At 37.6% G+C, this 25,331-nt stretch overlaps 1 protein-coding gene across 1 annotated transcript in view; it reads left to right on the top strand.

Moving 5' to 3' along the window:
* The window catches only part of FMN2 (formin 2), a 172,989-nt gene that overhangs the window by 45,786 nt on the left and 101,872 nt on the right, over nt 1-25,331 (top strand). The window contains 2 exon segments of the mRNA XM_063306373.1: nt 14,313-15,946; nt 18,780-18,924. Coding sequence (XP_063162443.1) covers nt 14,313-15,946; nt 18,780-18,924 — 1,779 coding nt within the window.

The raw sequence follows: 25,331 nt of genomic DNA, 5'->3' as shown, positions 1-25,331 counted from the left end.
AACAGTGGGAAAGGTTTCTGGAACTTGACTCATGAAGAAGCTGGTAAAAGGGCAAATCTTATAGCCCTTTCCCACCAGTGCCCTGCCCTTTGGAATGCTCACCCAAGCGCTGGGATAATTAGCAAGAAGAGAATTGATGTTTGTATTTACATTCATTGGAGAGGAAGAGATTACAAGAGAGTAAGCAGGCACACTATGGGGAATGCACACTGAAAGGAATGCACTAGCAATGAGCTGCTTAGGAGCCAAACAGAAGCTTTTAGTGTGAAACCCATTAAAGTCTTGTCACTTTCAGGCAGCAGCTGCAGCCAGTGAAAGATTGGAATCAACTAATTAAGGTCACAGAGCTGAGCTTGTTAACTCGCAATTAGCACTTTTTAGGAATGCACTGTGCTGTGGAGAAAAGCAGCTCAGGAAGAAATAGCTTGTTTAGGCAATCTCACCACTCTGCGAGGAATGCTGGAAAAAACAGATCAGGCACAGGACAGTGCATATTAACTGACTGTACTGGCGAACGCGTGACTGAGAGTAAAACTGTGAAGGCTATAAATGAGGTTGCAATGTTACTTTTTCATCACCATCGTAACTATCAATGGTCGCTGTCCGAGGCAGTAGCTAAATGAGGACTACCTGTGTTTCGTTTCCTTATTAGATACAAACCTGAGGGCTCTACAGGTACTGTATAGCAATGGAAAATCCTGTGTCAAAGCATGCAATGCTATTTGGAGAGCTACACATGCAAGCTTATCACCACACATTTTCAAGCAGTGTTTAAAATGACCAAATATCTGTTAAAAATATCTGTTAACTTTTCATGAAGAACAGGGAACAGAAATTACAGCTATTAAAGGAAGGTTCGTTTTGAAGATTTTTCTTTTGGCCTCTGAACTATGGAATATATTCGAATTTGATCTCTAATCACTTGGATAAATTGTTATTTCAGTCTGATGAGAAATAATAGAATTTTTTTATTGTAAACTGCCCAGAGTCCCTCCTTTGGGCGGTGATAAAATCAAATAAATAAATAATACAACATTAAACAAATGCATAAATGAAACTAGAGAAATCTATTGTGGAATTTAATAAATTGAATCTTCCTTGGAGTTTTGCAGTAAGAAGATGCAGTCCAGATGTCAGAGATAATGCCATTAAATATTAAATTGCTTCCTCTTAAACATTTTTGTTACAAATCTTTAATGAGAATTTCTATTGCAATGTAATAGCTTTCCTGAATCATCTTGTTCTTTGGACATAGTAACATGTTCAAGAGTCATAGCTTTGAAATTTAAATTTAGGGCTAGAAGTCCACGATGGTATGTTTCTACACTGGTTTCCTTTATCATGTAACTGCTCTCTAGAGATCAAGATTTCATAATAGAAATGCACACTAAGGAAAGGCATCTTTTTCCCAAACGTTGTGCTCAGGTAAGCATAGAGCCCTTTCTCCAGGAGTAGGAATCTTAAACAGGGGTAGTTTAATGCTCCTCTGTGCTTCAAGGGATCCTCCTCCTTCCTTTTTATTGAATTTCAGTTGAACTAAGAGAGTGTTGCCTTTCCCACATTTTCTTCCATAGCACTAAGTGCCATTTTGCATTTTCTGAAGATACAATACAGTGAAAACCAATTTTCATTCTACCAGTCCACTTGGGTGAGTACTGGACTTTCTGTAGTATCTAGCATGGTCATTCCTGATTAGAAATTGTTGGCTCTGGCATGACCGCTCCCTCTCCCCGCCTCCTGACCAATGGACCCTTTGTTCTCTCTTACTATAGCAGTTGCTGTGGCTGTGCAGTTGTAGCATAGAGGAACAACAACCTATTGTACCCTCATTGGGGGGGGGGGAGTTAGAAAGTCCTCCTACAAGCTTGAAAAGAGCCATCAGAGTGCACAGGTCTGTACATGTTGACACACCTATGGCTCTTCCTGAAGGGATTCTACAGAAATCTTCTGTGATCACATCCCTGTTGGAATGAGCTTCTTTTTTAGAATTAAGGGATTTGGGAAAATTCTCATAGCAATCCTGCTAGTGGGAGAAATTTAACCAAGGCTCCTAATAAAAATTATTTCAATCTCAGTGGTTCTTAAAAATATATCAATCAACACAGCCTCGGATGACAAGGCAAGCATCTTGACTGCTTGTTTTTTGTCCCTTTATATGGATTACTGTACATGTTATTTCTTTAATCACTGAGGTCTGGAAAAGCAGTTTATTCTGGAATTTATCAAAATATCATGTTCAGGGCACATAACAATTCTTTATTGTTTTAGATCTTCCACATCCGCCAGGCAGAGGTTAGTCAACACTATGCTATTTTTCGATCTTGGATAGTTTCACCGTCGTCTTGGTGTGGAGTTACAAATCTGGAATAAAGATTGAGACTGAGGTTTGGATAGTGCCTTGTGATGAAAAGAGATTTCACTGTTGGAATAAACAGAAGGAGATTTATATCTCCTTTGGAGCTGAAGCGGAGTAGTTTTCCCTCTTACAGAGAAAGATGCATAAACATAGCATTAGATATTTGAAAAATTAATAACTCAGAAATGCAGCTTTTACTTCCACCATCATATTAACTTTGAACCCAAGATTTACAGAGAGTTAATCAAATACAGTAGAGTAGTCAGATTCTGCAGTATATAAACTTTTTTGTTGTTAAAACTGTCTGTCATTTTACATTATCTAAATATTTTCCTATGTGTCTTATTTTTTTAAGCAGACTCCCATACCAAAATAATCATTATGTAATTGATACTTGTTTTATTTCACTTTTTTTTAAAAAAATGAGTCTCAGTAACTTATATTTATCCTTTTGGCCATCCATATGAATTTCCTCCACAAACCCAATATTTGTTGTGTGTGTGTATCTCTGTCTACCTCTTCCATGCCATAAAATTTCAAGTGCATGTTTGATACTGATTATATTCTAATTATGCATCCTGTTGGAGCCCAGGGTGTCTCCACTGACAACTAAACACAGATGTATCTTGCAAGATTTAATGATATATTTTTCCAGGCGCTTGAAAATAAAAATATTAACTATGGAAATCAGGGTTCAGTGCTCAGTGCTTTTTGGAATACAGTGTGAAAAAATCCCAGAAGAAGGCGAAAAGCTTTTTCATTGCATTGCTGTTTTTACGTTATAAGCTTGAAGACAGAATCTATACTTCTAGTTTTTAGCACTTCTTTGTTTGGAACCTAAAATTACTAATCATGTTTAAATAATCACCTTATTTTAACTTCATTATTTAACTGGACAAAATTCCATGGCTTTTGTGAGATATGTTCAGAGATATTTTAACTGGGTTTTCAGGATGCTTCAGAAATATTGCATTTACTGGATGGTATGAAAACATAAATTTTGCTTGCAGTGTTTTCTTTGCTCTTGTATCCAGTTAAAAGCTCCTATGGGCCTTTCCTCACTGCTGAACTGAAGTGTTTTCCACCTATGATTGTGTTGGCAGATAGCTTAACTTGCATGGAAATGTTTGTCCTCCTACTTCACTTACTACCAGTCACCTGGCTTCCCTTCAAGGTGATGGGTGGCAGAGCCTAACAATGTTTTGTAAGTTGGAAGCAGAGAGAGGCAAACGGTGACTGAGTAGCATTGTGAGTTTATCTTTCAGCTAGCTTGAGCTGAGCAGTGATTTGCTGAAGGTCTCCCTGAAAGCTCCCAATTCATACTAAATGCATTTGGGAACTGTGAGTAGTGGGACAATAGTTGGATTCAAAGTAAACTGGGAATGTTTTGCAGATGGAGTGGATGGAGGTTTGATAGTGCTAGACAGCTGATTTGGGTTCAGTCTTCTCCTGCAAGAAGGTATATATTCCTTCAGGTAATTGTAAAGAGCAGGAGAAGGCCTGAATGTTGCTATTTTAGTAAAGCATTTGATAAGAGTATTCTGTAACATTCTGACTAGGAGGCTGTTTAAATATGGATTGCATGACAAGTCATTGTATAATTGGCTTGAAAATTGTACTCCAAGTGAGGTCATCAGAGGCTTCTCATCAAAGTGGAGTGAGCCATAATATTAAATGTAAGATGAACAGGTTCTGATTGAAGGTTAGGGAAAAAAACTTCCTAACAAAAAGAGCAGTGGAATCAATTTTCCATGCATTCAGGCAGAAGCTAGCCAACTATCTTTCAGGGATACTTTAACTTGGATTCCTGCATTAAGCAGGGGGTTGGACTTGAAGACCTTCAATGGCCCCTTCCAACACTGATTCTTTCAGGAAGTATATCAGACAGTTCTTGAGCAAGAGAATGGGAATGTCCTATCACCCTCATGTCCTGCTCGTGGCCCTTCCATGGGCATCAGGTTAATCACTATGTGAATCAGGAATGGTTAGGGCTGTTAGGTAGAGACAAAAATTAACATAAAGTCAGGCACTAATTTCCAAACAGAAAGCATGGGATAGGTAAAAGGCAGTAGATAAGCTTTGGGAAAAGAAAAGAAACAAGTTAAAAACGATAACTATAAATCAAACTGTCAGGTCAACAGTCAACTTCAAATAGACTTCAAGAGGAAGAATTGGAGTTGGAAAGGAAGGAAGTATTCTGGAATGAGTAAGGAACAGGTATAATAATCCAAAGGCTCATGGCATTTCATGGTAATCATGGTGGTGTGGTGTACTTCAGATTCAAAAGCAAAAAGTTGTTTTGAGCATGCAAGGCCCGAAGCTGGCATCTGTCTGTGGCTTTTTAAAGTAATGCCTCTTTACCAACATTGTGCAGCTGCTGTAAGGAGTTGTGGACAGTTACTATATTTGCACCCCAGCATGTTTCTAAGCACTGTTTTGCCTTCCTACTGAAGCACTGCACAAGCCTAAGAGTCACCAGGCTTACTAGAAAGCTTCCTTCAAAGAGCACTACTTTAAAAATCCTTTAACCAAAATGCACTCTGCATAATTATTTTATAATTTAGAAATAATTTATTTCAATGCTTCCTTCTATTGATTTTGCTAGGACAACCTTCTTTCTTAAGATTCAGCCAACCAACCTAAAACCAAGGCTACAACCTCAGAAGACCACAATTTAGCAGAATATATTTAATAAGGGATTTCTGTAGAATCTCTACTCAGGCACTAGGTGGCAGTTGCACATTTCAAAACAAGTCTAGCAAATCTAACCAAGTGTTTTTCTCCTGTAAAACTTGTTATTTTTAGTGGGGATATTTATTTATTTGAGTCAGATATTGGTGGCTGTCTGAATTACTGCAATGGTGCCTCTGTTGTGTCATCACAACTGGCCAGCTTTTATTGAAGTCTTACAGTTGTGAAGTCCCACTTATATTTATCACCCTCCATAGAATATGGCAAATAAGGCCTGAGAGTACTTGCCCCATAACACAGATTTGTTTACTGAAATGTATTTAAAATAACTGGGCTGATGATTTAATATTTCCTCATACTAAAACAATTACTTAACAATTTATTATAGACAACAACAGTAAATATAATCAACTTGTCATAGAACTATAAAGGAAAGGAACATTGTTTTAATAAAAATACAAACTGTAATAAAAACTGTTTAAACACTGTAACTTAAAAACTGGATCAAAAAGGAGACAAGCCACTTATAATCCCCAAAGCCTTTTAAAATAAGGAAAGCTTTGACCATCTTACACAAAGCAACTGAGGGAAAGCAATTTGAGATTCATGGAATCATAAAAAATGCTCTATTCCTTTTCCCCCCCCTCCATTAAACGTATTTTCTGAGAATATTGGGACACTGTGATGAAGATCTCAGCAAGCAAACAGTTTCATACAGGAAAAGCACTCCTGATAACTTGATATTAAGTACAGGCTATAAATTCCTGGTTTAACAGAGCCTATGAGTAAGAAAAAGGGCCTCGTATGGCACAGAGTGCTAAGTGGCAGTATTGCGACCAGAACTCTCTCCATGACTAGAGTTCGATCCCAGCGGAAGCTGGATTCTCAGGTAGCTGGCTCAGGTTGACTCAGCCTTCCATCCTTCTGAGGTTGGTAAAATGAGTACCCAGCTTGCTGGGGAAGGTGACGACTGGGGAAGGCAATGGCAAACCACCCCGCTCTATATCTGTCAAGAAAACATCGCGAAAGTGGCATCCCCCCAAAGGGTCAGACATGACCTTTCACTTTCACATGAGTAAGAAGCATCCAAATATTGTAGTAAATTAACCTCAGTCACGTGGGGCCTTTTTTCCCCCTCCTATCTGCAAAATAATCTTTAACTCTATATCCTATTCCAAGTTTGACATGTAGAAGATAGATTTAAATTCTTGCATTGAGCATAAAAGAAAGACTCAATAATTAATCTACTCAAACATTTACAGAGTACCAAAATAGAAATTAATTTATTCCATGGCCTTTGCCTACTTTAAAAAGCATTATTTTAAGGGAAATATTCTCTTTACTGTTAACCTCAGGAGCAATATTTCACTATATTAAAAAATGGATGCAAATTATGTAAACTATGAAAGAACATACCATGGCATAGTAATGTAAATCAGGGGTTGTAAATCAGATAGCTATTGGGTGCAATTGTTTGAAGAGCTATAATTACATTGGAATAGATGTCTACTTTTGTGCCAACATAGTTATGTTTTCAGTGAAACTTCCCTAAAAAGGTTTCAGATGTAGGAAGAAGTGTTTGTATGTAAAGAGCTATAAATAAATTTAGTATCAAAATTCCTTCAAATGTTATGCTAAAATATATTTATTACTAGATAGAAATATTTTTCTAAACATGTCCCTGAGGGGGGGAAAATGTATTCCCATAATCTTTTCTTGTAACAATAGCTTGTTGCTATAAAAAATGGGTGCTTTGCATTTTCAAGAGGAATTTTCTGTGCCTTAAATTGTTAGAATTAAGTTGCCTAAGGTAATTGTTATAGAGTCACTTGGAGAATTTGAAGAAGCTGATAAAGATCCAAAAAATTCTTGAGAGGTTGTTTTCTGGTTGGAGGTTTTTTGTTTTTTTTTTAGAACTTCTCACCCTAGATGTTCTCAATCCTAATAGGTTTAGGGGGAATAAGAATAAATGACAACAGTAAATTGTCTACCTAACAATGCAATAAGTGCTAGATTTCTGATAGATATATCTGGGTGTTATCAGATTTCTTTATATTTGTTTTGTTTTGGTGTGTGTGCTTCGATAGTTCTTAAAATAGCTTGTTCTATGAAATATGATTTTCACAGGGACCGGAATATAGGAAGTGAATTTTGGGTTGATGCTAAACTGATGGGTGCCATGTTGCAGCTGTTCTACATTTCTCATGGGTGCAGGATGAACTGTTGCATGGTTTTCTTCTAAATATTTCTAGTCATTATTTTATACCTGCTAACATGCTTAACATAACAAGTTCATTATTACCTATGTAACTCATCTTTCCTCCAGATTTTCTAGGTGATGTGTTTAATCCGTTTATTTAATTCATGTAACAACAAACCTGAGTTAGGTTAGGCCAAGATAAAGTGAATGGCTCTAAGTCACTCAGTGAGCTACATATATGATCATATGGAGACATGAGCCTGGGTTTCCTGATCCTAGTCTACCACTTTAAATGCCACAGCACACTGTTTCTCACATTTGAACATGAAGCCATAATAGCTGCTTCCTTTATTTATTTATTATTTACCAGGCTGATATGCTGGTCCAATCACTGCTGACTGTGAGTGAGTTACATATCCTATCTTTATAAATAATGTTAAAACAGAATATAACAATTCATCTAATATACTTATTAGGCACAATAAAATTCCATTAAAAACAAATATATCACCATTGCAAGAGGAAACAATCTTACAGCATATCCATCCATAAGGCTTGTTGAACAGCCAGGTTTTAACTGTCTTCCTAAAACCTAGCATGGATGGGGCCATATGGATGTTAGATGGAATGTTATTCCAGAGTGGGGAGCTTCATTTGAGAAGTAGGGCCCCAATTGAAAATACATGCTTTTGTGGATCCTGTACATGGCATTCCCCAAAGATGGAATCTGAAGAGAGCCCATTCTTCTTGAACTTATTGGACAGGCAGGTTCAATAGAGAATACAGCAACTGGTTCCAAAGATCCTCGGATCCTGAGCCACAAAGGGCTTTAAAAGTTGCGACCACCACCATTAATCTGTCCAATTTAGATTTTTATTTTACTTCTTATTCTGAAATAAGAATGCTATAAAAATCTCTCTCTGATTTCTGCTTATAGTGATTTCAGTTAACCTGAAAGAATAGAAATAATAATACATCTTTTCTACTTACTATAATTCAATTTAAAGGGAAAAAATGCCTTTTACTCAAATTGAGGTTTATTTTCTGCCTATTGAATCCAATTCATATAATTATCGATAGAGAAGTATCTTTGATTTGCATTTATACATATAATAAAACATATATTTGCATTTATTTTACATTTTGTATTTTGAGAAGGACAATTGTCTAATCAATAAAAGTGAATGAATGGTGTAACGTTTAAATCAGGCAGATTATTCAGAATAATTCAGTGTGAGATTTTGATGAGCTGTTAAGTAAGATGAAGGAGATGATATATGAAAGATGAAGGGAAGGGGGGTGATTAATTATCCATTTGCTATTTATTTTTTTTAAAGATTCTTAACTGAAGAAAAATATAAAACATTGTAAGTCGTGGATACCTTACAATCATTTCTTATGAAGGAGACATATGTTCCTAATATTTCTTTATTAAGCCTTCATTATGGAAATAATAGTAGTGATCATTTCCTTTCCCAGATTCACTGGTAAATTTCTCTGGAAACTGGCAAACGTTTTGGCAGTCTTAACCTCAGTATTAAAGTTTTACTGAGATATCTGTACATTCATCAATGGGAAGACAGATTTGGCAAATAAAGAGTTCAGAAACAAATATGTCTTCCAAAAAGTGCTACTAAGATGAAAATCTGGGGCGTTTTACAAGTTAGGCAGTTCTGGACCATTTCCAGGGCCACTTAAAGGAGTCGTAGGATAGCCGCAATTACTTCAGCAATTCTATATGCCTCTAGCCTTTCAGTATACCTGACTCCATCATTTAGTTGCATGAAACACTGTAAAAGGGTCCTACTAAATCAGGCCAATGGCCAATCTCATCAAACAGTCTATGTGACTCACTGGCCAGCAGGATACACAGAGGATTCTTACAGCATGAACAGGCAGGAGAATAGTTAGCTTTTCTGGTGTTGCTCTGCAGCAACTGCTACTTAAAATACTGTATGCTTCCTCAGATTCAGGACATAGCATCAACAGTAGAGGAGATCAGGAAACTTCCTTGCTTATCAGCACTCCCAGCCAAATTAGAACGTAATAATAATGAATTGGAGAAGGGAGAATGGTTCTTAACTCCATTTAGGGTATTTATTTTATTTATTCAAGTGTTTAATGGGTCAGATGTTAAATTTCTTGAAGGAAGAACAACCATTCTAAAGGAACTGAACGGTTAGGGTTTCCTGACAGATGGTTAAGAGGAAATAAGATAGCTTTTGGATGGTGATAATTTGAAATAAGGGCCAAGCATATGGTATATGGCAGTTCCCATACAGGATAAAAGTAAACTTTGCCAACTAAGAGATTTTGTATATGCATTTCACATTCCTGACCTCCTCAGCCTTTTACTAAGTAACCCTGCCAGGATGTATGTAAAATGTGGCTATATCACAGAGAGGTTTTTTTTTTTCTTCCAGTAACAGATCAAGAGAAAAATGAGAGGCAGTGGCAAATGCTCTACCTGAGGAAAGGTGACTCTGATTATTAAAGCAGCACTGATTATTTACAGCAGCTCATCCCAAATTGCATCTCTCCAGGTGATCTCACCTGTAACTTCCATCCTCACTAGTTAGCCAGCCATACTAAGGGATGATGAGAGCTGTAAGCCAAAATGTCAGGAGGGACTCAGGCTAATCTAGGACATGATATATTCAGACATGGAACCATAAATTCTGTGTTATAAAGGAATATATATCTTTACCTCCCCAAATTGGAGAGTATTAATGAATAAACTTTACCAACCAACCTATTAATCTTCTATTTAGGGTAGCACTTGGTTGGCAACTATGGCCAAGGCAGTTTAGAAAGTAGTTACACAGCAAAATCTGACTCTATCATTTGTGTTCAATGCTTGTTTGGATTCAAGAAGCACCTCTGCTTTGCCCTAAGTGGCAGCTATTAACTTCATTTTCTTTTCTTTTTTTCGGAGCCTGATTTTTATATCAAGAGAACCTTGGTACTTTGTCCACCTTTGATATCACTAAAACACCTGTAGTTGTGTAAAAAAAGGTTATGTTTCCATCCTTTCTGTGTTGTGCTAGAGTAGTTAATTGTACATAGTATTTAGTTAGTTATACATAGTCTATTGTAAGGGTCAGCAGTATGGAATCCTTGAATACCAGTATTTAGAGGGAAATTGTTGATCCCTTTCGTATCACCTTTATATACAAGTTACAGGTTTCATTCAACTACACTGCAAAATACATGTCATTTATTCTGCAAAACAGATTTATTTACAGGTATTTTTGTCCAGTATTAGCTGTTTGTAAATCTTTGCAGTAAATAACTGCATTTTTAATCTTAATGCATACTTAAATGAGAACCTTCACTTTTTTGCATGTGTGATAGATTTGTAGTGTCTTATACAGCAAACTAAAAAGCTCTCGAATTTCCGAAATCAAAATAATCTGCTTTTCAAAAGAGAAATAACTTAAACTTTTTGATTATATAAATGGATATTGAATATTACTGCTGTTAAACTTTAAAAGTTCTTTAGGATTCCTAAAGACTTTGATAGCTGCAAAAGAGACATAAAAATCAGCTTTAATTTTAAACAGGCAAGAGAAACTGTCTTCAATCAGAAATGCCATCTTTTATGTATCTTATTGTTTAATAACAATTTCTTCATGTTGGAATTGGTTTGTACGGATGTTATAAAATTAAAGGATATGGCCAATTCAGTGTTTTCCTCTTTGGCTGAACTCAAAGGAAAATTCTATCTTTCCACAAATGAGATCTTTAGATAGTATAAACTGAATTATTCTTTTTAGTGACATTCTAAACGTTATCTCAGAAGCAAGCCAGTTTGTATGGAGAAGGTCACTGACTTGTTTTCCTTGAAGCAGGCCTTTCATCTACTCAGTGGACAGATAGAACATCTTGCCTCTTTTAATTTTTCTGAATCTATCTGGGAAAATAAAACCTTGAAGAAGATTTGGGACTAGAAGTATTTTCGAACCTGTTCCCAAACAAAATTTGCTCAACTTTTGTAGACATGTTTTAAATTTAATATTTATCTTAATATTATATGTGTTTGGACTGATGTTTCCACACTTGGCTTGGTATCCCAATGGATCAATTGATAGGTTTACTACAACTGTCAACCCATGAGCTTCAATAGAACTTTATTATTAGCAGATGTATCCAGTGGCCTCCCTTAATTGTTTTATAAGACATCCATTTCTATCATGTACTTAACCATGCTATAAATATAGTATCACTGTGCTTTAATTTAATATCCATATTTTTGCCTACATGGACATTTCTGGGTTTTTGGTTTGGCACTTCAAACCAAACAGTGAGACAAATTCTCTGCAAAAAAGACAATGCCTTATGAAGGAGCCTTACTGTCTATACCAGTGTTTCTCAGCCTTGGCAACTTTAAGAGGTGTGGACTTCAACTCCCAGAATTCCCTAGCCATCTGGCTGGGGAATTCTGGGAGTTGGAGTCCACACCTCTTAAAGGTGCCAAAGTTGAGAAACACTGGTCTATACAGTGTCTTTTGGTTGTGTATAGCTCTCCTACTAGTCTGATTTTGTCTCTGCTTCTCCAGACAAGCAAAGATCCAACAAGAGCCCTTCTTAAGAGTTTGTGTGGCTTTGGGAGGGAATAAGTCAAACAAGCATTAAAAACCACATTAAATGAAAGCACATAACTTTTCTGTTTCTGGCACGTTCCAGTGACATTAATATTGTAGAGACTGACTGTCCTTATGTCTCCATATCAATGGATCATACGCCACTCTTGGCAGGTTTATCTTAGTTTTTTTTTTTTAAAGTACACAAAGAAAGGATAAGCAGCCTTTGATTCCAGGCATGTAGCTGTGCATCTCCTCTGTCATTCTGTTGTTCTTTTAATTCTAACCACCATTACCCGTCCTGGTATCAGAAATGATGATGTAAGTAATTGGGGGGGCACACTATTTTTTTCTTTGTGTGTATAATGTAAAAAAAAAAATCTTCCATTAATGTTGATTGTTTATTTCTTTTTTAACATTAAATTGAAATTGTCAGCCTATAAACATTCTTGTCTTTGAAAGCATCCTTGTTTGTGAAATGAACTCCCATAAGTCTGTGATTTGCTTATAATTTTGTGGTTATGAATACCGGAAGAGTAATCATGTTAGTTCGAAGCAGCAAGACATGCTGTGGTGTCAAGCCCAACTTCTGTCAAATTGGGATGAAGAAGTGGGGGCACAACTGAACAAGAGAAAAGGAGTAGACAAGCACTAGGAAAAGCTGAAGCAGAATAGTATAGTTACTTAGTTTAGCAGGCAGATACTGTATAATATGCTTAAAACTGACTTTTTTTTTTTCTGAAGTCCTTTGCTATCCAAAAATAGGTAGTGATGATGGTTTGTGTCGAACCTTAACAGGAGCTCCTTCAAACCCAGGTACAAATTCCTTTGTAGGGAACAAGTACCGGCTCTGAGTAAAAGACCCAGGCACATCTGCCACTACTCTTAGTGGGTAGGTCACCGTGAAGTTTGTGGTATATAAAGTACAGCAAGAAACATTATGTGGTCAAAGGAAGATGTGAACAAGTTGTTATCAGCTACTTTCACATGGCTTTTGGTAGAAAATACCCAGTGCAGTTGACTAGTATCTGTGAAATGCATACTATGGTAAACAATGCTCTCTGAAGTGCCACTGACAATTCTGCTTGTAGATGCTATGGAATAGATGTGACTTTTCTGAAGCTTTCATATTACATTGATCAACTTTAGTGTTAGCTGATGTTTCTTCTTGTTTCTTTCTTCTTGTGTGTGTCTTTAAAGCAAAGCAATCACCAAGATCTGTGTTTCTTCTTCAAATAAGCAAACAAGGCAACTGCAACAATAGAAAAACGCCCATGATTTTTACTGGAAATTTAATGAATGAAAAACTGATACAAAATGTTGTAATTGGAGAAACAAACTAAGTTATCCTTAAGTCTCTTTCCATTGTACTGCTTAGAGCTTTGGATAGCTCTTTTTTGGCTTTTTCAAACATCACAAATCGAAGTGGCTCCAGTGGTAAACACAGGCTTATTTTAGCATTCTTGTAGCCTGTCATTTGCTCCAGTGGATTAAAATCCCAAACAGCTAATGCAGCAATGTTAATCAGTCAAAATAAGCTATGCCTTTATGGAGGAGCAATGCAGGTCTTTCCCCATACTCTTCCCAAAGTTGCTGGTAGATATTTATGCATTGCAGTTACCTAGTAAACTTAGTGAAATCAGTCTCACCTAAACACCAAAGGCAAATTGCATTAGATCTCTTGGTCTGATACTGTGACTTAATTTGGGGTGGGGTGTGGGTTACTTTTTCCGAATTAAATATATTCTCTCTCAGTTAAAAAGCTGTTTGCTTTTTAAAGGAAACTTAAAAAGTAAAGACATTGAAAAGTGAACTAGGAAAAGCATGCAGAGTATGGCTTCTGGAACTCCTTTCAACCCCTTAACATCAGCTCCATTCAAGGTCATATGATCAGGAAGAAGGAGGTGTTAAGGTCAAAGCCGGCGACAACATCCTAAGCTGCTTCCCAACTGTTTCTCCCATATGGATGCAATAGGAAAATTTTTCTAGATTTTTTTCTTGGCAGCCCTTGGCCAAACCTTGCCTATTTTTGAAGTCATTCTTGCTTTTGCCTGTTTCCCTGCCCACACCAAATTTGGTCCCATTCCATTTTGGTTCTGGAGGTTTCTGCTAAGAAACAGAACAGTGTCCTGAGCCCCTTTACATAATTTCTTTTCAACATTTAATTGGGGTGGATAAAACATGCACATACCCCAAACTGGCAGAAAGACAAAGTTAAATTCAGCGCTTTGGACTGTTTTGTGGTATACTTAAACATACATATCTATCTTATATGTTACAGGATGCATATGACTTAGTCTTTAAAGTAAGGTTGTGAAGTAGCCCACACTGAACATTTAGCAGAACTAAGGTTTTCATAATGCATTAAAATATTCACAGGATATGTATTTATTATATTTATTTATATAAATAGTTTCTGTATACATGCAGGCAAATGTCTTATTTTCTTTTTGCATGTTGACTTTTCTTTCCTGTTTTCTAGGAAAACATTGCAACAAAATCAGAAATGCGGACAAGTGAAATTCAGCGGCTTGAGCAAACCATACAAGATTTAAAAACAAAAATTGCAGAGCTAGAGAAACAGTTTCCAGCAACAGAGGTGTTGGTTTCAAGCAGAAGCCTGTGGAATGAGACTGAACAACCAACTCACAAAGGACTGCCTAACACAGCTCTTCAAGAACATGAATTGTGTGCCCTAGTTAAAACTGTAACTGCAACATCTGTGCAGACATCTCCAACAGATGATTGTTTAACACACATATTGCCTTCAGACAATGCACTGCCACAAGCACCTCCCCACCTCAAAGGGGATCTGGGTCAAGGGCCAACTCAGCCATTGCCAACACTTGAGCCACAACCCACCTTTTGCTCTGAAATAGCTTTAGTTCTGTCACCAAAACAGATTTCAGTACAGCTGGATGCTTCCCAAGAAAAAGTGACAATGCCACAAACTTCAAGACCATGCTTATTTCTAGAAGAATCTGTGCCATCAGCTCCCCACCCTTCTTTGAGTATGGAGACTGTAACAGGGAATGAACATTCCCTGTCTTCTCACATCCCTTCTGGTCCTCTGCATACTGACACTGGAATTTCCCTGCCTGGAGCAGGAGGTCCATTTTTAATTTCATCAGTGTCGCCTCCCTCATCCCTCTCTGCCTCAGGATATTTGGTGTCTTCATCTGATGTACTACCATCTTATTCTCCATCATTCCCTGCCAAAAGGATTCCTTCCCCATCAGGTCTGCCAGGAATGGACATGATACCACCTGCCCCTTCTTTATCGCTTGAAAGCATATCTTCTAGGTCACCTTTACCTACAGCTGGAATGCCTACAGAGATCCCATCTCCACCACCTCTTCCTGTAACTGGAGTTCCACCTCCTCCACCTTGGCCAGGAGCAGATATTCTGCCTGTACCACCTCTGCCTGGCATGGGTATTCCACCACCTCCATCTTTGCCAGGACCAGTTTCCCTTTTGCCAGGCATGGTGGCACCCTCTTCTCTCCCAGAAACAGTAGTGCCACCACCTCCCCCATTGCCAGGCATGGGAGTGCCACCTCCTCCGCCCCCACCCCCATTGCCAGGCATGGGAGTGCCACCTCCTCCGCCCCCACCCCCATTGCCAGGCATGGGAGTGCCACCCCCTCCACCCCCACCTCCTTTGCCAGGCATGGGAATGCTTCCACCACCACCAACCCCTTTGCCAGGCATGGGAGTGCCACCCCCTCCACCCCCTTTGCCAGGCATGGGAGTGCCACCCCCTCCACCTCCACCCCCTTGGCCAGGTATGGGGGGCCCTCCTCCTCCCCCTCTACAAGGACTGATAGTGCTGCCTCCTCCACCTCCCCCACCTTTGCCAGGCGTGGGTTTACCACCTCCTCCCCCACCTCCCCCACCTTTGCCTGGTGCAGGAGTCCCTCCTCTGCCTGGAATAGGCATGCCACCACCCCCACCTCCTAGTCTTCCACAAGTTTCTGGGTTTCTTCCTCCTCCCCTGCCAACTGGTTTATTTGTAATGGGAATTAACCAGGAAAAAAGTAGCAGAAAGCATGCAATAGAACCTTCTCGACCAATGAAGCCTCTTTATTGGACAAGAATCCAGCTTCATAATAAAAGGTAACAATATGTTAGAAATGTTGGTCTGAAGCTTTTGAAATGATAACATTAATAGCCTTAGAACTGAAAATACCAGTAAGTCAAATGTCTGTACATTGTTCTTTCTGTGGCACTATAAGTTCAGAACTGTCACTTAAAATGCTCTTTCACTGTATTGGCTTTTAAGCCTTTGGGAGACAATGTTAGGAAGAAGTATTATCCTAAGTATTTTTAAAGGTAAATGCTACCATCTGGTATAGCCCTACCACATATTTCTTGCCAGGTATGCTTATCTTTCCAATGCAGCAATGTGTATTATGATCCTTTCTTAATCAAATGTAACTATAACGGTATATTTTAAACTTTTTCATCTATATTGGTTTTTCTCAAGGACCAGTTCATATACATGTTGCAGCACTTCTAGATTCCTACATTGGTGGTGGTTTTTCAGCTTTTTCCACAGCCACATGAAGATAACCTATTGTGAACTGAGGTCTATGTGTGCATGGCTATACTTTAGCAAACATAAGCATGTGTCCAGACATTGGCTGGAAATGATCCAGTAACAGCCAGGCTTGTTGCATGAGCAACTTGGACCAAAACAAACAAACAAACAAAACCCCTTATTACCATCAATTGTCTGAAACTATCCAAAAGTTGCTTCTTGTAGCAGGTCTGAAGACTGATATGGGGAGAAGAATTTGTGTGTACAGCAAAGGGGCACAAGTGGTTTGGAATTGCTAGAAGCTAGCGTGAGTGAGCAAGGGGTTTTTCAGATGTGTTCTGTTTACATGTTTTAGTTCTGGTGCTCAGTTCAGGAGGCAGAGTTTCTATCCTAAAATAAGAGATGTCAGACATTGAGTAAGCTGATCTGCTTTTGAATTTCACTCTTCCCATGAAGAAGCGTAAGTGGTTTTGAGGAAAGGATGATTTACACATACTCAGAAGTTTATTAGTATTTTATAAGCTCTTTCCAGCTCAGGGAACAAATGTATGTTGTCGGCCTCAGTAATACCAAACATTGCATATCATGGGATTAAAACTTGTTGCATCTTTGTGTCTTTTTGCAGAAAATTAAGGGAAGCTAGATTGGCCTGGAGGAATGGATGGTATATGTTGCAGGACTTGGGGTGGGGGGCAGAATTTTATTCTTTGATAGTTACAGTGTTATACTAGTAAATGTAATCAAACCAACTATCTACTGTATATATTTAGGCAAAAGTTTTTCCCATGTTAGACTTGTGAATAATAAAATTTCACAGCATTGTTCTGTATGGATGGAGAGCAACTTCAGTGAGGCTACTTGAGAAGGGAGGTTTCAGATGTGGGTGATACATGATAGAACCCTGTACCTTCTAGTTCTTTTAGTGTCTTGTTGATTTTTGACACCTTAAAGCAATTTGCAGAAAGAGTATAATACACATGTGAATTTATCTGTGTAGTTGTTGCCACTTCCGATGGTGTAACTGCATGTCTTAAAGTCAATTAAGGCCAAGGAAGAGGTGGAATTTAAGTGAGCTGGGAGGTTGCTCACATATATGCAAATTTCTGAAATGTAGTTCTCCCATCATTATCTAAGTAGAACGTGTGCACTGCTTTTCTCAGATTTGGTGTTGCATTCAGTGGCAGAGTGACTCAGTGCTTAGGATCCTGAGTAAGGCTTTCTTAAGAATGCAACTGATTAGTATCTTGAACCCAATTACAAGGCATTTGAACTGGAACCTGCTTTTCTGTAAGCAGAACAGGGGCTTCCTAGGAGTCATGGCTAACTAAATTCGTTTGAAGGCAGATCAGGATGTAGGGCTTGACTGTAATGCAAGGGATACAAAGAGTCAACACTGCTTGGACCCTATTCCTTCTGATGAGGATAGCCTGCTCTCAAGTCAATAATGTATCTTGTGCAAAGTAGAGAGCCAAGCATGTTTTCAGACAAATCACCCAGTTCTTAACTTAGTTCTTTATTCTCACATTAAAATAAGCTCTAGGCTTGTCAAGAAAAAGTATAAAGAGAAAGACCTGAAGATAAGGATGAATGGCTGTGAAAAGGATATTGCAGCTTGCAGTTGGGTGGACAAGGCTACTGTAGTGCATTGATGTTTCTGTGTGTGGCCATAGAATGATGGATTCATTTTCAGAATGCTTCATGATAGTTCTGAGAAACAGGAAATTAAAGTGAAAATCCATCTGGTTCCCCCCCCCCTTTTCCCCCTGCTTTTATCCATTTCTGTATGCACAATTCCCTTTCCCCATTTTTATAAACTGTTGACAGGCTCCCCTATATCAAATTTCTCTTAAATGGGGATCAAAGACAAACATACTGTATAACTGTGCTAGTAAAGAGGAGAGTCCTTAGGAAAATCTCAAGGAATCAGGAGGAAATCCTGATCACTCCATGTGAATTCCTTTCTGATATAATTTGTGGGCTATGTGCAAATTGATCCTGCTTACTGGAAATTATGGGAAGTCTTCTCAATGGTTCTCATTATCAGACAATGCCTTGTGTAAAATTTATGCTATATTTTCTTTTTGATCCTCTATGTTAACTTTCTCGACTATTGTAATAATCACGGTAAGCAGCCTTCAGTATGAATCTGATAATACGTAAATTATAGCATGTATATCTAATACCTCACTATATATTTAGACCCCACTGAAAATACCATTTCTACGTTGTGCAGGAAATTGGCAGCATATTCCTTTTACAAATCAGAAATGTTCAGTATTTTTGCAGTCCATTTTCAATTGGAAAAGCTGAATGTTAGCAATTAAACAGATAATTCATCTATCTTCATTCCACCATTTTGTGACTATTTAGTCTGATGTTGTCCTACATAGGTCTTTTGCTTAACTTTAGAGATTCTAGTGCTTCACTTGTGTGGGAAAAAATTGAAGAGCCTTCAATAGATTATCATGAATTTGAAGAACTGTTTTCTAAAACAGCTGTTAAAGAGAGGAAGAAACCTATTTCGGACACCATCACCAAGACAAAGAATAAACAAGTGAGTACCAACTTGCACTTTTCTTTAGTGGGTGTTAGTAAATTTTGGCTGTCTGTTGGAAGACAGTAAGCAGGAGCAGGAGATCTGTGGGTAGCTTACATCGTTCATGTAGCAGTCTGAAGGAACAAGAAGATACATTCAGTGGAAACAAATGGTTATGAACTGTGCCATATTGAATATATTTATTTTGTTAGAAATAGGGAATAAATGCTAAAATTTAAAAAAAAATGTACAGGGCAGAACAGAGAGAAGATGAGCTGAGTGTGCGGGCTGCTAGATGTATAATAGCAAAACAGAGGCAAGGAATAGAGTGCAGAGGGAGATGAAGTATATGTAGAAAGGAGTGGTGTTTGAATCTGTAAATATTTGCTATTCAAACATATCACTTAATATATTTAATCTTATTCAGGATTTAGTTAGTAACTGGGACAAGGTGATAATGTGTAGACAGCTAAGAATTCTCCATTTTTACTTGTTTTTACTATTGTTGAACAATTGTTGGTCCCAAACACTTTGCATGTACGACTGATATAATCACAGTTAGCAGAGAAATATAACGTAATACTATAGCAATAGATGAAAGACCTGAAGGACCAAGCTGAAGACAGATCCTCCTGGAGAAAATCTATGAGATCACTAAGAATCAACACGAACTGGATGGCACATAATCAGTCATCAATCATAGCACTAAGTAATTATGTTGATAGATTGCTCGAACAATTATATTCTTCTTTTGAAATACTATTTTTCTTTTAATTTTCTTCTCTCCATTCAGACCTAGAGTATCTTGGGACTGGTAGTGACTTTTCAAGGGATCAGGCATATTACCAGTCTTCTACCTAAGATTCTTTAAACTGACCTGGGCCCATTCATTGAAAATGTACATCTACATGTTAGAAAAGCAGCAAAGTTTATCTTTAGTATTGAGTTAACATTTAACATTGTAATAATATATAGGGCAAAGTGGCATTCTTGGCCAAAGTTATAGCATGTGGCTTTATCAAGGTGGTAAGCACCAAATGAATACTTATGAAATTTGGGATTGTAATACTGGTATTTTTCTAGGAAATCTGAATTATAAAGATGCTTATTTACATTTTATTACTGGAGATATATTTCAGTGTAGAACAGCTGAAAGTGGAATCAGAATGTAGTATTTTAAAACAGAATGTAGTATTTCTGTTTTTAAAAATACAATTAAATAAGAATTCCAGCCATTATGAGCATCTATACTTCCATTAAGTACACATTGACATGGTTAGAACAGCTATTCATCTTTCAAATATATCTGTTTGTGCAGAATGAAGTTTTGTTTTCCAGAATTTCTTAAATGCGTAGTATTAATTAACTTATTAGTTAAAGAAGATCCAGAATGCTGTAGTTTTTGCCTTTTCATTTATGATAGGGACACTATTTATTCAAATAAATGGGCCTGTCTACTCTGTGACATTTTAAGTTTTATTTAACGTATCATGAAATTTAGAAACACAAACTTCTGCTAACAATAAAATGATGGCTACTGAGTTGTGTTTTGCAAACAATGATTAAATCGGCAGGCAGTAGTTGTGGTTAAACATTAGGGGCTGTGGTTTCAATGTCTGGCAGGATTTGTTTTCTTTTGCAGTAGTAAGCACTTGATTGTATTATTTTAAAGTATATTTTTAACACCTGGAGCTAAATACCCCAAAAGGTCTCTAAAAGGACATGTTTTCTACAAAACAAGTTCATTGAAAATGTAATAGCCGTCTATTAAAAATGTGAATATATGTGCTGATGTAAAGACAATTTGATGTAATTAATCAGATAGTATTTGTTTTGTTTTATTCATTTAAAAAACTTGTATGGCTGCCTATCTTATACATCACAACTCTGGGTGACTCACAAACTGATATAACCCAACAGAACAGTAAAACTAATATACAAAAAAGAAAAAAAAAGCTAATCCCAACCCTCCCCAACCAATCCACAATTGCAAATGCTGGGCTCCAGCCTCACCTGATCCCAGTGCCTCAGGGAAGAGCTGGCTCTTCAAGGCCTTCTGGAAGACTAGGAGAGTGGGGGCTTGCTGGATCCCAGGGGGGAGGGTATTTCATCAGTGGCCCCTACAGAAAAGATATGCCTAGATCCTGCTAGGTGGCAACATTTAAGAGAAGAGACTTAGAGTGTGCCCACTCTATCTGACCTGGTGGAGTGGACAGATATCCTCAGGGAGAGGTCCTGCGCCATTCAGGGCTTTAAAGGTGGTAACCAGCACCTTGAATTGCACCCATAAAGAAACTGGGAGCCAGTGCTGCTGGCACAGTAATAGTGCAATATGGGCAAACTTGCATGTGCTATTGCATTCTGGGCCAGTTGTAATTTCCTGATGGTCTTTAAAAGCAGCCCTGTGTACAGTGCACTGCAGTAATCAAACCAGGAAGTAGCGTAAGGCATAAGTGGCTATGAGCAAGGCCTCCTGGTCCAGTATTGGGCACAACTGGCACCCAAAGCAAATCTGTGCAAAGGCCCCCTGGCCATGGCTGCCACCTGCTCAAGCAGCAATCACAAGTCCAGGAGGACCCCCAAATTATGCACCAACTCTGTCTGGGGAAGTGCCACCCTGTTGAGAGTCAAAGATGTCACATCACTAGCTCCTGGGGGGCCAAAACCCCAAAGTCACTCGGTCTTGCCATGCCAGTTCCTCCCCATCCATGCCCTCATGGTCTCCAGGCCCTGGGTCAGCACTTAAAGGCAATAGCCTTTCTTGTTCCCCTTGCTTTCTTTTTATAACCTTACCACCTGATGTCTTTCCGTAGAGAACTGTAGCTGTTTGGAATTAATCTTGGACTATCTTTGTGTAACAGTACATAAGCTTGAATCATAAGCTGTGCTCTTGCAAATAACTGTTTCTCCATACTGAAGATATAAATTAAAATGCGATAAAACTGCACCTGAATTTGTCTTAAACTATGAAGGATGCAGTTCTGAATTGTTGTAGGTGTTGTTGCTGTTGTTGTTGTTGTTGAATATTGAATAATGCATAGGCATTATATTGAATATCACCAGTTTTGTAAGAAAAAAGATTCCTTGACCATTTGTCTTGAAAAGAAATCTGTAATCTGACAATCAGTCTAACTACTGTTACAGTCATGGCAATAATAAAGTTTGTAAAGATTTTCTGCTTTATCTTTGGCTAGCAGAGTCCAGATTCTTATGCTCTATCAAGAGCAACTTGTTTAAATAGTGAAGGACAAGAGGGATGATAATGAGAGGGATGTTCATAAGTGTAGTCATTTTTAACATTTGCATATCATATTTATGGATATTGGTGCTCTATAAATGATCAAAATACTGTCTTGTCCTGTTCTAAAAAAAATGCCCCAAGGAAGCATGTCTAACAAAACAGTACTGAAAAAGTGAAGAAATGGGTCACCAGTTTTTGGACAGACTTCCTTACCCCAGCCATAATTCACCCTGATGGTACCATGTTGAAAAAGTTGACCCACTACATTTTAGATATTCCCCTGGATGTTCAAAATACACATGTTAGGATGTTGTTTAGGATTTTTAGATGTCAAAACTCCAAAATTATATCAACTTGTAGCTAATGAATTTGGAATGTGATGGTAGCCTTTCCCAGGAATTCAGTGTGATATAAACAGGGGGTACTTTTTTGTAGCCAAAAAAGACTTTACAATGGTATTGCCATATTTCAACTTGTCACTATTACATATGCTTAAAGATGAGCTATTGCTCACAGCTCTTGCGTCAATGAAATAAATACTGTCTGCTGGAGAATATGCATGGAAGGTTGCCCAGTTGTCTTAGCTATGGATGTAATGAAAAATCCTCATATGTACACAGAACAGTCTTCAAGTCATAGATGGTAATTGGTAGTCCTTTAAGCATGCAGAACTCTGGGCCCATGGAAAGCAGTTCATCCTCTGAAACACAGTTGCTTTGAGCTCTGTGCATGCAGAGGTAATACCATGCCTAATAAGAAAGGACCAGAGGAAAGGACCAGAGGAAATATATAATGAGAGGGACTTTCGTAAGTGTAGTCATTTTTAACATTTGCATATCATATTTATGGATATTGGTGCTCTATAAATGATCAAAATACTGTCTTGTCCTGTTCTAAAAAAATGCACCAAGGAAGCATGTCTAACAAAACAGTACTGAAAAAGTGAAGAAATGGGTCACCAGTTTTTGGACAGACTTCCTTACCCCAGCCATATTCATGATAGCTGAGATAAGGAGCATTTAAGTATTGCCACATGTTAATGGAGGCATCACAACAGGAGTTAGGTTTTATATTCAGAGGAGAACAGTAATGTCCACTCCTTCCCCCTCTGTGTGCATTGGTGCTCTAGCATCATGCCCTTATTTTTATGTAGTATTATTGCAAATGCGACACTGTAGTATTATGGGTGAAGCTTTTAAAAAGGTCTCTTTATAACCCCTTCTGTCACTGAGTTCCATAGCTAATAATTACCTTTGTTTAATTTTAAAAAATGACATTCTGCACAAGAAATTTAGTTTAAAAACAGAATTTGAAAACATTTCTTCACTTGCTTTGGACAGTTTTTAAATCTGAGGATTCCCTGATTGTTTCTAATTAGTGAAATGTTTAAATTTGTCTTGCTCTGTCTCTTGTGTAGAACATGATGCTTATTTTTACTTATTACTGTATATGTGAATCTAAACAATCTGAGAAATTTTTCATCCAATGTCATACAAAGAAGCATTAACAAGAACAGTTCTATATTAACGAGGGATTAGTTCTTTAAAACAACACATGTAATGCATTTGTTTCATCCAGCCAGTTGAAATACTGCAATTTCAATGACAAAAACACAATGGAAGGTTGCTTACAATTTCAAGCCCTCTTTTTTTAAAAAAATAACATATCAGGCAATGGATGGTGGGTAGGGTGAGGTGTAAGGAAAAGAAAAGACATTAATGGGAAGGGCCTCTATCAGTTTTATTGACAGTCCCAGTTTAGAACAGAGAGTAGGTATTCATAGATATAGGTGTTAGATACAGTACCAGATATGATATAGAAGAATATTTGTTACCATATAATAAGGGAAAGTTGTGACATCACTAATTGATTGGCAAAGAATGGTAATATGTTCTTTGCTACTGGGAAAAAAAATAGAAGTCAACGCAAAATGCTGCTTAGTGTTTGGAAGTTGTTTTACTCCTCACTATTGAAACATTTGGTGGCAGGTGGAAGGAAGAGAGGAAAGGACGGGACCAAAATACTGTTTCCAATTAAAGGAATGTTAACCAGGTGGTTTCAACATTCTGCCAGAGAAAATAACGGCATACTTACAATGCCTCTGTTTTCATCCTATGCTCTTGTTCACAATTTTAGGCATTTGTCTTTTTTCCCTTTATATATTTACTTTACATCAGCTTGTTTTGCACTGCTTTAAAGCCATGAAGGTGCTTGTTCTTTTGTTAAAGATGTCCTGGAAGGGAAAGGGGGACAGAATGTCTTACAATCCATTCTGTTAACAACTATTCAGAAATGAGAGTCCCCAAGCTTCACTTCTTCAGGAGTTACAGGATCAAGATGTAGTCAAGCGTGACCATGCCTCTGTCACTTCAACCAGACCCGATGGAGTCCAACTCCAATCAAATCCAAGCATCTTTGTCCACTAGATGCCTAGTATGTTCTTTTAATTCAAAAGACAGAAAACACATATCAACAAGCCGCTGCTGCAACTGAAGAATTATTACATAATGACTGTGTTAATTGTTGTTGTTGGTTGGTTTTTGTTGGCTGCTACAGTATATATGTTGTTTGTAATATTGTTACATGGTTTTTATCTTGTTTTAAGTATTTTTTAGCCACCCAGAGTCATGGGTTTGAGAGGGGTGACCGTATAAATTGAATAAATAAACAAACAATTCCATTGGCTATGCCCTTGCACATAAACTTGATTGGTTCTAACAACTGGAGAGACGGCCATATATATGCAGTCTTAACATGTAATAACTAGTTTAAGTTCATATTAGAATTCCTGTTGAATTCCACCTAACATATAGCAATGGTAGAAGAATGGCATGTGAGTTAATGTTCCAACTCTTAAGATATCAAGATTTCAGCAAAGTCATTAACAAATTTCAAGTTGATACCAAAGAGCAGATGAATTCTAAAATTCCATATTCCAACAATGACTGGAGCTAAAATGAATACTCTGTCATAGGCTTAACATTGTATATCTTTTTATTCAAATTGTAATTGTAAACTGCCCAGACAGCATTGATTTAAAAATTTTAATAAAATAAACAAAATGGTGGAATATTAAATTAAATCCACCTTTTCCAACAAGCTCTTATAAACTATGCAATGAAAATCTTGTTATTCAATGGTACATAAATTTTCTTAAAATAACATGAATGAGTAAAAATGGAAG

Source organism: Candoia aspera, chromosome 1 (assembly GCF_035149785.1).
Source record: "Candoia aspera isolate rCanAsp1 chromosome 1, rCanAsp1.hap2, whole genome shotgun sequence".
NCBI lineage: Eukaryota > Metazoa > Chordata > Lepidosauria > Squamata > Boidae > Candoia > Candoia aspera.
This window is presented reverse-complemented; position numbering and strand designations above follow the sequence as displayed.